Raw genomic sequence first — 13,844 nt, 5'->3', positions numbered from 1 at the left:
ATAATGTGAATAATCGTTACTAAAACGTCTAATGTGTTTATGTGCAAATGAAAACGTGATGAAAAATCAGAGGCTGAATAAACTATAATCTGCATTATCACAATTTCAGTGTGTATAAAATACATTGCTCTTATCTTTCCCTTTGCTCTGCAACATAAATATTCTAAACACAGATTGAGAACTATTTGGTTAGTGTTAACCTGGGTGTATGTATGTCAAGTTTCATTATTGCTAAACCTGAGTTTATTGTGGGGTAAGTGATCTAAATATCACTATGCTGAGCTTTATTTACAATCTTTTTATTTTCTTGGAGGTTCTTGATCTAGCACTACTGACTTTTGTAACAAGAATCAAAACAGCAAACAAGGAGCAAACTTATTTCCTCCTCACAAACCTTTTTACCTTTTAACAGGATTGTTTAGAAAGTTTCACTAGTCAAAAATAGAGTTCACCTTAAGCAGACGAGAACTAGACTCATGCCAAACTTGTATGTAACCAGATGATTATTTTTCCTTTTGTATCTTTGAAAAGCAGAACGTAGATTTATGAGCATGTGATGGAAGCGCTAGACAAGATCATCTGAAGTATTTTTGCCCTATGTTTTTTTTTCCTGTTAAGTGTGCTATGGATTTTGATTAAACTGTGTGTTGTTGTTATAAAATTGGAGAATGATTGCAAAAGTTGCACATGCTATAAGTGGTCAAACACTGTGTGTAACTTTCCTTTTTTTGACATGCAGCTTAGCTGTAGTACAAAATATAATCACTGTTAATATTTTTTCCTTTGGTAGCAGACACCCTTTTTTCAAGAAAACTAAATGGAAAATACAGACTTGAACAACTTGTTCCAACTGCTGTGTATCAACATATGAAAATGCACAAACGAATCCTAGGACACTTATCTTCTGTATACTGTGTAACTTTTGATCGGACTGGCAGACGGATATTTACCGTAAGTACAAATTCCTTATTTTCATACTGCTGTTTTAAATATAGCTCAGAACATATGGTCAAATAACCACTGTTCTCAAGAATCCTAAACTGTACTCATTTTATGTACTAAGAGCAGATAAGTGATAACTAAATACATGACTTGTTGACTTTGACATTTAAAGTAGATTTCTTTAAAGAGACTATAACTGAATATCTGTCTTGACAGTCACACTTTTTCAGAATTACCATTTGAGACATATATGCAGGTTTTCCACAGCTACATTTAGAAGGTAATTTGTTTTAAGTAAATTTTGGTTGTTTTAATGAATGGTAAATCTTGGTTGTCCCCCATCTTTCCCCCCAAATTTTTCTGTATAGCATACACACAGGAAAAGTAATTGAATAGTGGTATAGATTAATAAAGAATTTAGAGGGTGTTATAATTAATGCCAATTGACAAGGGTTTATGGAAATAGCTCCTGTCAAACTAATTAGATACTTTTTTTTTTTTATTAAATTATAAATATGGCTGATAAAGTTAATAGTGGTGATGTGATAAACTTCTGTAAGGCATGACATTTTAATTTAAGAAACTGGAAGGATTCAAAATTAACATGGCACATTAAATGGATTAAAAAGTGGCTAACTGATGGGTCTCAGTGTAATCAGGAAATCATTGAGCAAGCATGTTTCAAATGTCCCACAAGGATTGATTTTTGGCCCTATGCTGTTTAATACTTTTGTCAGTGAGCTGGAAGAAAACATTACCTGATAAAGATTGCAGATTCATTGTGGGAGTGGTAAATAATGGAAAAAAGAATTAGCTGACACAGCGATCTGGATCGCTAGGTAAGCTGGCCACAGGCAAACATGTCCATGTCCATACCGTCCAATGTAATGTCATACATCTAGGAACAAAGAATATAGGTCACAGAGGATGAGGAACTCCTTTTGGGAAGCCCTTTTGGGAAGCAGCGACACTGAAAAAGACTTGAGGGTCATGTTGCATAATCAGCTGAATCTTAGCTTGCAGTGTGATGCTGTGGCTAAAAGGGCTAATGCAGATCTTGGGTCTATTAACGGGAATATCAAATAGAAGGGAAGTTTATTTTGCCTCTGTGTTTGGAATACTGTGTCCAGTTCTGGAGTCAACACTTCAAGAAGGATGTTGATAAATTGGAGAGGATTTAGAGAAGATCCATGAGAATGAATGAAGGATTAGAAAACGTGCTTTAATAGTGATAGACTCAAGGAGCTCAATTTGTTTAGATGTCAAAGAGGTGGCTAATATTTATTTGATCAGTCTGTAAGTACCTGTATGGAAAACAGAATTTGATAAGGGCTATTTATTCTAGCAGACAAAGGTATAAAAAGATCAAATAACTGGAAGTTGAAGCTAGACAAATTCAGACAAGAAATAAGGCATGCCTTTTTTAACATTGACAACAATTAATCGTTGGAAAACTTTATTAAAGATTAAAGATTCTGAATCACTGGAAATTTTTAAATCAACGGTGGATGCTTTTATAAAAGATATTTTCTAGTTCAAACGGGAGTTCAGGGAAGTTTTAGGACCTGTGTTAGTCAGGAGGTCAGACTAGATGATCACAATGGTCCTTTCTGGCCTTAGAATTTATCTCCCAATCTGAAACAGCTTGATATTAGTCTCTGAAACTCTGGGGCTTGCTTACATGCCAGGTATTATGGCAATACAAGCAGAGGGATGGGGCAGTGCTCCTGCTTTATCTATTACAATCTTAGCTTGTAAAACTTTTTGGTTTAAAAGCAGTGAACCTTATCTTTTCACTCCACATTCTCCACTTGCTTAGGGGATGAAAGTTTCCAGGTTTCTGACGAAACTTCTGTTCATTTTGCTCACCTGTCAGCTTCATGGCAGAGCAGGCAAAATGGAGAATCTCTTGGTCTTCCTTCAGCTTGCTCTGTTGATGAGCAGGCTCTGTCAGCAGCCACAGAGTTATTTCACAGTTGCTCCCATCCTCCAACCAATGCTCTGGATAGTGGAAGTAGCTCAGTCTGGATGGCTTGTGTTCTTCACATGCCACTCAGCAGACGCAATCCTTACTGATTAGCACTTCTTTAGGGGCAAGTCCCTAAATCCCCCCATGCTGGTCCAGTTCACCTCCAGAAGTGAAAAATGTCTGGTTCACTTTTTCCAGATTTTTAAGTGGGTAATCAAGTGGCAGGGAATCTCTTATTCGTTCTGACCATCTGTGGTGTTCTGGGTTGCAATCCACACCAGTGGAGTTTTTGTCACTGCCTGCCCTATAACCTGAGTGCTTCAAAGTGCTCTTCTGCTATAGCTCCCTCGTCTGGAAAGTTCCAGCCAGCATACAGTCATGTACTGTCTACGTGTTAAGCAGCTCTAACTAAGCAATTCTGATTCCAGAAGCCTGCTTGTTACACCATTGCCACACTCTGACCTCAGTTACCCTTGCAAAATGACTCCAACAATCCCCAGTGCCAGATTTTCCCCAAACCATGTGCTATGCAATGTCCACGCCTCTCCTGGACCATTAAAAGAGATATTAAGGTTCATTCGTTCTTCTAAAGATATAATACCCGACAGCTTGCCATATTAACTGGAGTTAATCAAACACAGCTCAGGGTTGATTTAGACTAAATGTAAAACAAGATTAAAAACAAAAGGAGGTAAGAACTCACTTAAAATCCTGTATAAAGGGTAGAGTTAGAAATGGTTACAAGCAAATAAAAGTGAAAAATGTTTTCTAGAGGCTGACTTAACAAAACAAGTACAAAACAAAACAGCTTTTGTTCAAGATAGTTTGCTTACCAGTCCAATTCCAGCAAGATGGCTTGACCACTCCTCTGATCAGGATCTCCCATAAAGTCCAAAGTGCTGGGTTCCTTTGTCGTCTTAAGTGAAAGATAACATAGGGTTCTTTGCTCCTCTCTTTTACAGTCTAATGCACCTTTGAAATGGATTCTTTTGAATATAATCCAACAATGTAAAGTTAGTTCAAGCTGTGAGGAAGGGGACATGTAGTCTGGTAGTGAAGGAGATTCCATGCTGGTTTCTTCCTCTGCTGATGTTTGTAGGAAACAGAGCAATCTGCATTTTAGCAGTCTCCTCTATCTGCTGTGATAAGGCGTGGTTATCTCATCACCTTGTTGCTTTGATTACCTTTTATGTAAACTGTATTCCCATTGTCTCTTAATGTACGTTGGAAATATCTTCAAGGTGGCAGAAACAATTTCTTTGTCTGGGTGGGGTAATTTCAGCTCTGCTGGGCAGATATATTTTAATGACATAATTTCCAGTATGTTTATAACTTTAAATTTGTCCTCTGTACATACACCACATAGTGTTATTAATGATCAGTATGTTGTTAGCTTTCTATTGCTATCTTACATGATACCTTTTAGATACAAATTATGATCTTATTGAGTTGAGATACACTGAACTGGTCAGGCCAGCTGAAACTTATTACCTGATACTATTGAGTCTCTTGCATTGTGATGCTGCTAGGGTCACACCCTCCATCTTCCAAAAATGAAGACTCAGACTCTTTCAGGGGTTTATCACTACATTTTTTCTCCAAGTACATATTGGATGAAGAATAACAGTGGGGCTCAAAACATCATGCCCTGCAACCCATGGTCCAAGGGGAGCCTCAGTTAATAAAAGGCAGTTCTCCTGCAGCAACCATCTTTTTGCCAAAAGGCAAAAGTAAAACACACAGACCAGAAAACACAAGGAGGAAAAACACCAATTACACAAGAATCCTCCTCATCACTGAGCTCTAGCTTTTCTCCTGATGAAGGGGACTTGGTGCTTTGGGTTATGATACCCTTGAATCTGAGAAGCAGGAGGCATTCTTTTACCCCAGGCTTGTTTGGAACTATTTGCAAATATCTTATTCAAAACCAAAAGTGTATCTACCATTGCCCTTCAGTCCTTCTTTGAGGAAATTGCTGATGAAGGGAAGAGGCTTATTTGTCAAATTTTAAAATTCCATGGGGTCTTAGAGTCAAAGATTCTCTCTTCACACTCCTCAAGGACAATTATAGTAACAATTTCCCTAGCAGCAGACTTTGTCATTTCTGCTGAGAATGTCATTTTCCAAAAAAACTGAACAGACAAGTAGACAGAAACTGCCTTTAGAAGGAACTTCAAAACACCTTTGGAAGCCCTAGAACTTCACTGGCAACCAAGTGCTCTGCTAATGGCAGTATTCTGCTGTGACAACCTGAAAAACTTTAACTATCAGACCATAGTCAATTCAAGTCTATATTAAATAAACTGCCCCTAGAAATGGCACTCTTGGAAGACAGATCCATGGATTTAAACCCTAGAGGTTGAGTGATAATTCAGAAGAAATACTCTGACGAATGTTGTTCTGGAAGAAGCTGTAATAAGTGGTGTCTCACTGATAAGCCAAAATCTTTCCTCTCCACACCAGTAAAACTCAAAGTGCTAGAGATAATGTGATGTGACTGCTGCTTATTACACTAATAACTGTCTCTGTCTTTATCCTGGTTCCTAGATGTTACTATAGTACTAATAATTAGGGCCCTACCAAATTCACAGCCATGAAAAATGCATCATGGACCGTGAAATCTGGTCTCCCCCCATAAAATCTGGTCTTTTGTATGCTTTTACCCTATACTATACAGATTTCATGAGGGAGACTAACGTTTCTCAGGTTGGGGGTCCTGACCCAAAAAGGAGTTGCGGGAGGAGTGGGGGGGGGTCGTCACAAGATTATTTTAGGGGGTCATGGTATTGCCACCCTTATTTCTGTGCTGACTTCAGGGCTGGGCGGCCAGAGAGTGGCAGCTGTTGGCCAGGAACCCAGCTCTGAAGGCAGCGCCGTGCCAGCAGCAATGCAGAAGTAAGGGTGGCAATTCCATAGCAGGCCAGCCTCACTTCTGTGCTGCTGCTGGCGGTGGCTCTGCTTTCAGAGCTGGGCCTCCTGGTCAGCAGCCCCCGCTCTCCAGATGCTCAGCTCTGAATGCAGCACCACCGCAAGCAGCAGCACAGAAATGTCGCAACCTCCCCTACAATAACCTTGCGACCCCCCCCCCCCCAACTCCTTTTTGGGTCAGGACCGTGACAATTACAACACTGTGAAATTTCAGTTTTAAATAGCTGAAATCATGAACTTACAATTTAAAAAATCCTATGACTGTGAAATTGACCAAAATGAACTGTGAGTTTGGTAGGGCCCCACTAGTGATAGAACCACATTGACGAGCAGAAGCTTTTTTTCCTACCCTGAAGCTAAGTTTCAGAAATGTCTCAGCTTTCACCCAGTGTGCAAGGACTTGGGGACTAGAACCTGGATCATCAGAGTCTGGGGCAGCTGATATTTCCACAGTGCCACTGGGAGGCCATGTAGAGTCACGGCAAGGGAGCACTGTTGAGAATAGGTGCCGCAGACGAACCCCCAAGAGATTGAGTGACAGTACCCTGTGGCCCTCTGATTAGCTAACTGTCCATACTCAACCACACAGACTTCAGCTTGCTGCAGTGCCAGACTTCGCCTTGTCTCCTGATCTCCGGTCTCGGTCTCTAGCCTGACTCTGACCCTGACTCTTGTTTTGGAATTAAACCTTGAGATTGCTCCAGTTCTGGCCCAGTGACTTCCATCCCTGCTGGACAGACCTCAGTCCAGCTGTGACTGCTAGACCAGACCACCTTATGCCCGGGTCCCTTACACAGTATCTTTGTTTCGGGTCTACATTATGTTTTAGGTAAGCCCAGACTTGTATACTTGTAACAGACTTGTCTACCATCAGCATAATGACAACTGTGCCTATTCCAAACCTGAAATAGGCCTATGACGCCACTTACATACATGGAGACAATCTGAGAGATGGGTGGGTCATGAAGTTAATGCAGAATACTATTCTTTGGAGTTTCAGGCCTTCCTACATCTTGTCCCTCATCCCCTTTCCTACCTTGAGAGAGACTGAGAAACATCAGATATTTCTAAAAGAAACCTTATACCTCTTAGAGATAGGAACAGTAATCTGTCCCTCAGAATCAAAGGCGCTCCAGGCCTACTTCATTTTCTTCACAGTAAGAAAAAATAACAGAATATTTGGGGTTTTTTAGACACAACAGAGCTGAGTGATCTTGATGGAAACCAGAGTCAGTCAGTCAGGTCTTGGAGACCTTTCAACCAAATGTGGATCTGTCAGAAACTTATCTGCATATTCCCCTCTGGGACTGTTATTAGCAATTTCTTTAATGAGTCTGTGGACAAATTCTTATCTTTTGGTCTGTCTTTTGCCCCTGGTAAAAACTGTCAGATTGAGGAATCTGGGGCTTATCCATAACCATTCTTAGCAAACTTATAATAGTCGTGTCGTTGAGAACCTGACAGGAAGCAACTTGGAAGATCCTCTCCATGCTCCAGGGATACAGATTTGTGATAAACGTAAAGAGCTCCTTGATCGCCTCTCAGATGATCACCCATAGGGGAGTCAAGGTAGAGAAAAAGGACTAGAAACTGTGATGTAGGAAAGGCTCAACAAGACACAAACACTGGTCGCCACGATGTTGCAGAACCAAGAGTCTTTCATCCATCTTTACATGCAGTTTTCCTTCGTTTTCTAGTAGCAGAGAGATTACCTGTGAGATTCAGAGATTTCTGTTATGAGATGGAAACCGTTCCTGCCAAGAGATGCAAAGAAAAGTAGATAGCATGTAGAATGATACAGACTTGATGTTGGTGGGTACAGGAAGTAGCACTTTATGGTATGATCCCATAACAATTCAGGTCCCACAAATCATGACAATGCCAGCACTGTAATAAATGCAGGTTTATCCTAGTTCTTGTGTTGGGAACCAGATGATATGGGTTCCTCTCTGATAACACATCTGTCCAGATCAGTAGTTTGACCTGTCTTTGCAATTTGAGACCTGCCACATGCTTATGTAGTCCATCCATTCAAATGGAAGGCATCAAATCTCCCATATGTTACTCTCTATAAAGACATGCTTTCTGTTCACAATTGCCTTAGAGAGAAGTGTGTCTGAAATCTGTGCTCTTAGAAGGTAGAAATCTGACTGAATAATTCACAAGGACATAGTGATTCTCCTTTAAGTGGCCTTTGCATAATTCCACTCATGAGTTGTGCTGACTGGTACAGCGTTGATGGTGCAACCTTAGCTAGCAGTGCCCTTTTGAGGGCTCATGCACCCCGTCCTGCCCTTCCCTTCTCTATTCCTGAATGTTTTAGGGACAATGCTATAAAAAGGGACATGGTGCTCTAGCCACTGCAATTCATTTTAAACCCCCCCACCCCCACCCCACCCCTTCCCCACAGCCACTGACTAGGAACCTTTTTGGACTTCTTATCTGGATCCTTCATAGATGGAATGCCAACTTTTTAATACTTTTATACTTAGTTGGTTTTTTTATTAGATGGTTCCTGGTATCCTGTTCTGTGGGAGAACATTTATATGGTGGATCTGAAGATCATGGTTTATATATTGTTCTTGCTACCCCACAGTCTCCCCACAGTAGCACCCATAGGATGCCTTGCCTACCTTGAAAAAGGTCATTCACTTTCTAGGTGTGCTGTATTTGTAGCACATTTACTCTAAAAGCAGGGAAAAAGTGGTAGAATAGACTGCAGGTCATTCTTCTTCAGGAGGCATTCTGGATCAATCAAAGCACCTGATTTTCTGAAATACGACACACACCAACCTCAGCTTCAACCATGTCTATAAAGAAGATTAAATAGAAGCATCACAAGATGTGGAAGTGCCTTCTGCATCATCTCCATTAGAGGATGCTTTTGTCTTCCAAGAATTGTTAGAGAGAATCGTGACTACTCTTAAGTTGCCAACTTCTTCCATAAAGGAGACTTCCCATCCAATATTTACCATCTTGGGTTCTTATTCTTGCAGTAAAGTTTCTTAGCTTTTATTGGATTGACTTAAAACCTGCAAAACTCATTTGGATGAATCCAGCCGCTGTCCAGGCAGTATCAAAAAGGTGGACGAATTTATATCATCTTCCTCAAAAAGGATTTTCCTATTTTCACATTCATCCTGCCCCAAATTCTCTATTGGTAGAAGCAGCCATTCAGAAATCAAAGGGAGCATGGACAAGGATGGGAAGAAGATAGAAATATTAGGAGGGAAAATCTTTTTTTCTCAATTCTAGGATTAAGGATAGCAAACTATCAAGTCTTAATGGCTTGCTACCAGTACCATCTGTGAGGGGAAAAAAAATTAAATTTCCCAGACGATCCAAGATAGTTGGCCTGTGTCATCATTGGAAAAATACAGCCAAGTAGAAAGGCATGCCCTAAAGACATCTTTTGATTCCTCAGATTCAGTAGCTAGTTCTGTGGCTTCTTCTATGTTGGTTTAGGTGGTTCAAATCTTCAGGTCTTCCTCAAGATACCAAGGCCTATTTCATGCTAGGACTCATGAGATTTTAGGAAAAATGGAAGAAACAAGAGAAACAGGTCTTTTGATGTATGTATCAACCTCCAAGGAGAAAACCAGGAGTTGCAGGTTTAGATATCAAAAAAACCCCAGTATCCCTCATCTTCTACCTCATATTAGTTTGCAAAAAGGAGACAGCATTGTTATCAACAGTATCTTCCCCAACACTCTTCTCAACAAAAGAGAGGTTTTTAAACAGAGGCTAAGGAGCAAGCAGTGCACCTTCAACATCTGTGGGCCAGGCCCTATATCCCAAGTCTGACAACTTACCCAAGAGCTGCAACCTGATTTTTCTTTAACAACTACTTGGAGACTATCTTGAACCAATTTTCCCACTGTTGGGCTTCTGTTACAACAGACAAGTGGATTCTGGCAATAGTTCAAAACAAGTATCTGGTACAATTCAAGGCTATTCCTTCCTAAACCCTTCTACCCCTTCCTTTCAGGGATCCCTTTTCATGAAAACCTGTTGAAATTAGAAATTGACGGCTCAAAATGAAGGCTATAGAGGAGGTCCCAAGGGAATTAAAAGCTAAAAGGTTTTATTGAAGATCTTTCCTAATTCCCAAGGAAGGTGGTAGTCTCTGTCCTATCTTAGATCTAAGAAGTTCAACGCTTCCATCACGAGGTTTCGCTTTGTATGCTGCAGTTCTTTTTAAATTTACTGGTTCATCTCTAGTAGGGCTGGCCACTTTCAAAATAAAGTTATCTGAAACACAAAAAAACCTTTAATGGCAAAAACCTTCCCCGTGTTTCCTGCCACAGTGGTTTTCCGTTCCTCCTCCCCAACTGGAAAGGAGACTGTCCACCCTTTTCCTCCTGGTGATTTTAAGGCTCACTGGCAAATAGATCCTTTTTATTTCCTCCCCACTTCAAATGGACCTTTTTGTGCTGTTCTTCCCTCCCCACAGATGGTTTTTATTGGTTTGGTGGTTGATTGTCACAAAGGGGACTCTTGCCCTACACTGCTATGCTCCTTGTTCTGGGGTCTTTATGAAACAGTGACCTGTTTATTTTTTTTTTTTTTTCCCCAAAACAGTAACTGTCTCTCCCCAGGAACACGACTCCTCTCCCAACACCTGCCATTTCCCAGGCCTTCATTTGCTTATTTTCATAGTTCCATGAGACATATCACAAATACCTCCAGTTCATAGTGGGAAACAATCATCATCAATAAAAGGTTCTCCCCTTTGATCTCTCTCTCTCTCTCCTCCAGGGTGTTCACAAAATGTCTACTTTTGGTGGCAGAGCACTTAAGAAGAGAAGGCATCTTTCTTTCTCTCCTGCCACTCCCATATGGATGGTTGGCTAATAAAAGCATCATCAAAAGAGAATCTTTTCAATGCCTTTTCTTGAACATGTGTTGTCTTTAAGAAGCTAAGTTTGATGATACACAGAAAGTCACTCTTGGAACCTACAGAGAGAATCCCTTTCATAAGGAACATCTTACATGCTCAAATAAGCAGAACACTTTTCCGTCAGGAAAGATTCGTAAGCATCCAGGCTGCTATAGCCCTGCTACATATTCAGCCTTCTCTAAGAGTGATCTTCTGCCTCAAACTATTGGGTCTTCTGGCTTTGACTTAAGTGACCCTGTATGCCTATCTAAAGATAAGATCCCTACAAAGCTGGCTGTCATCCAGCCACAGGGCATACATTGCATATATCAAAAGTTAACCATTCTTCAGAAGGTGTTAACATCACTGGGGTTGTATACTCAAGGAGTAACATTCAGTCTTCCAATACAATCTGTCACAGTGACAATGGTTGCATCCAGCTTGGGATGGTGAGCTCATTAAGGCAACCTTATAGCTTGGAGTCTGTGGTCCATGTAAGAGTCAAGGTTGCATGTAAACCTTTTGGAACTCAGAATGATTTGTCTAGCATTAAAAGCATTTCTTCAGGTTCGACCCAAAGTAGTCCAGGTAGTTATGGACAACACCGAAGCAACGTTCATGTGAACAAGCAAGGTGTGACACACACATTTCTCAGCTTTGCAGTGAAGCACCATCTCTGTTCTTCCCAACATGGAGTCCTACAGCGCTACATTTTGCAGGGGAAGACAGCAATCTGGTGGATCACCTAAGCAGTTTCATTGATATATGGACAACCGCAAGTCGGCTCAGCAAACAATAGTAGGCAAAATCTTTGCACAGTAGAATCAGCCAGACATAGAATTTTTTGCAACCAAACTGCATGCGAAGTATCAGGAAAACCCAGTCATCAGAACGCTACTCCAGACTTGGTTAATAGACTCTTTACTGATTACAGGTAAAACCCACAAGCCCAGAGAAGGGTTACTAGGATGATCCGAGGAATGAAAAGCCTGTTTTATGAAAGGATGCTCGAAGAACTTGGCTTGTTTAGCCTAACCAAAGAAGGCTGATGGGAGATATGATTGCTCTCTCTAAATATATCAGAGGGATAAATACCAGGGAGGCAGAGGAATTATTTAAGCTCAGTAGCAATGTGGACACAAGAACAAATGGATATAAACTGACCATCAGGAAGTTTAGACTTGAAATTAGACGAAGGTTTCTAACCATCAGAGGAGTGAAGTTCTGGAATAGCCTTCCAAGGGGAGCAGTGGAGGCAAAAGACATATCTGGCTTCAAGACTAAGCTTGGTAAGTTTATGGAGGGGATGGTATGATGCGATTGCTTAATTTTGGTAATTAATTGATCTTTCACTATTAGCGGTAAATATGCCCAATGGCCTGTGATGGGACACTAGATAGGGTGGCATCTGAGTTACTACAGAGAATTCTTTCCTGGGTGTCTGGCTGGTGAGTTTTGCCCACATGCTCAGGGTTTAGCTGATTGCCATATTTGGGGTCGGGAAAGAATTTTCCTCCAGGGCAAATTGGCAGAGGCCTGGGGTTTTTCGCCTTCCTCTGCAGCATGGGGCACGGGTCACTTGGTAGAGGATTCTCTGCATCTTGAAGTCTTTAAACCATGAGTTGAGGACTTCAGTAGCTCAGACATAGGTCAGGGGTTTTTACAGGACTGGATGGGTGAGATTCTGTGGCCTGCGTTGTGCAGGAGGTCAGACTAGATGGTCATAACGGTCCCTTCTCACCTTAAAGTCTATGAGTCTATGAACTCACTTACTGTTTAACTAGATGTGCTTTCTTTGCCTTTTTAAGCACAGGTTAGTCTTATTACAGTTCTCAATTCAGCTGTCATTCTCAGAAGGTGCTGCGTCCTGCGTACTCCGAACTTGGTCTCAGTGCTACCTTCTTGGTAACCCAAACTCCTGCTGTCTTCAGTGGATTAGTCTCTGGCATCTTGAGTCCTTCCAGATGTCCTTGGAAGAGGTGCAGGAACCACAACACAGACTAGTGGATATTCTTGATCATACCACCTCTCTTGGGGTGGGATTGCCTTTCCAATAAATGATGCCTTGCTGGAAACAGCAGTAACAGTATGGCAGGTCTGAGCCACTGTCCCTCCCACTTGCAAAAGAGCTGAAAAAATATTATAGAATTATGGAATCATAGGACTGGGAGGGATCTCGAGAGGTCATCTAGTCCAGTTCGCTGCACTCATGGCAGAACAAAGTATTATCTAGGTAGGACATCCCTGACAGGTGTTTGTCTAACCTGCTCTTAAAAATCTCCAATGACCGAGATTCCACAACTTCCTAGGCAATATATTCCAGTGCTTAACCACCCTGACAGGAAGTTTTTCCTAATGTCCAACCTAAACCTCCTTTGCTGCAATCTAAGCCCATTGCTTCTTGTCTTATCCTCAGTGGTTAAGAAGAACAATTTTTCTCCCTCCTCCTTGTAACAATCTTTTATGTACTTGGAAACTGTTATCATGTCCCCTCTGTCTTCTCTTTTCCAGACTAAACAAACCCAATTTTTTCCCTCATAGGTCATGTTTTCTAAACCTTTAATCATTTTTGTTGCACTTCTCTGGACTATCTCCAATTTGTCCACATCCTTCCTGAAGTGTGGTGCCCAGAACTGGACACACTACGCCAATTGAGGCCTAATCAGCGTGGAGTAGAGCGGAAGAATTACTTCTCGTGTCTTGCTTACAACACTCCTGTTAATATGCCCATCAGGGGTCCAGAATATATGTTCTCCTACGCAGGCCCAGATTCCCAAGTGATTGATATTGTGAATGAAAGGAACAAACAGTACCGTTCTGCACCACACAACAAGGAACTTAAGTGGCTGGACTGCCATGGCCATAAAAGTTATTCTTAGGTTGCTTTATAGTTTAGGGAAGTTAATTACCATGGCTTGATGGCCAAATGTGACTACACAAAGTTCAGCAAACTCACTCAGTACATTGGCTATTTACTACAGGAACAAAAGAATCAATTCCAGGCTCTCTCTACTCAAGACCAACTGGTTGCCAAAGGCTCCTTGCAGGGCTTGCTGGATGCAGGAGATGTGGCTTCCTGCTCTGTGGAAACAACCATGGTAATACACCGTGTATCACATTTGCAAT

The 13,844-nt window shown here is 41.2% G+C and overlaps 1 protein-coding gene across 4 annotated transcripts in view; it reads left to right on the top strand.

Annotated features, from left to right (window-relative positions):
• The window catches only part of LOC102939288 (pleckstrin homology domain interacting protein), a 309,900-nt gene that overhangs the window by 53,050 nt on the left and 243,006 nt on the right, over nucleotides 1–13,844 (top strand). For all 4 annotated transcript variants that reach the window (XM_037894360.2, XM_037894359.2, XM_037894361.2 and 1 more), the window contains one exon: nucleotides 791–951. In XM_037894360.2, the coding sequence (XP_037750288.1) occupies nucleotides 791–951 (161 nt within the window). The remainder of the gene's footprint in view (nucleotides 1–790; nucleotides 952–13,844) is intronic.

Source organism: Chelonia mydas, chromosome 3, assembly GCF_015237465.2.
Source record: "Chelonia mydas isolate rCheMyd1 chromosome 3, rCheMyd1.pri.v2, whole genome shotgun sequence".
NCBI classification, from domain to species: Eukaryota; Metazoa; Chordata; order Testudines; family Cheloniidae; genus Chelonia; species Chelonia mydas.
The sequence above is the reverse complement of the archived record's forward strand: the minus strand, read 5'-3'. Positions and strand labels throughout refer to the sequence as shown.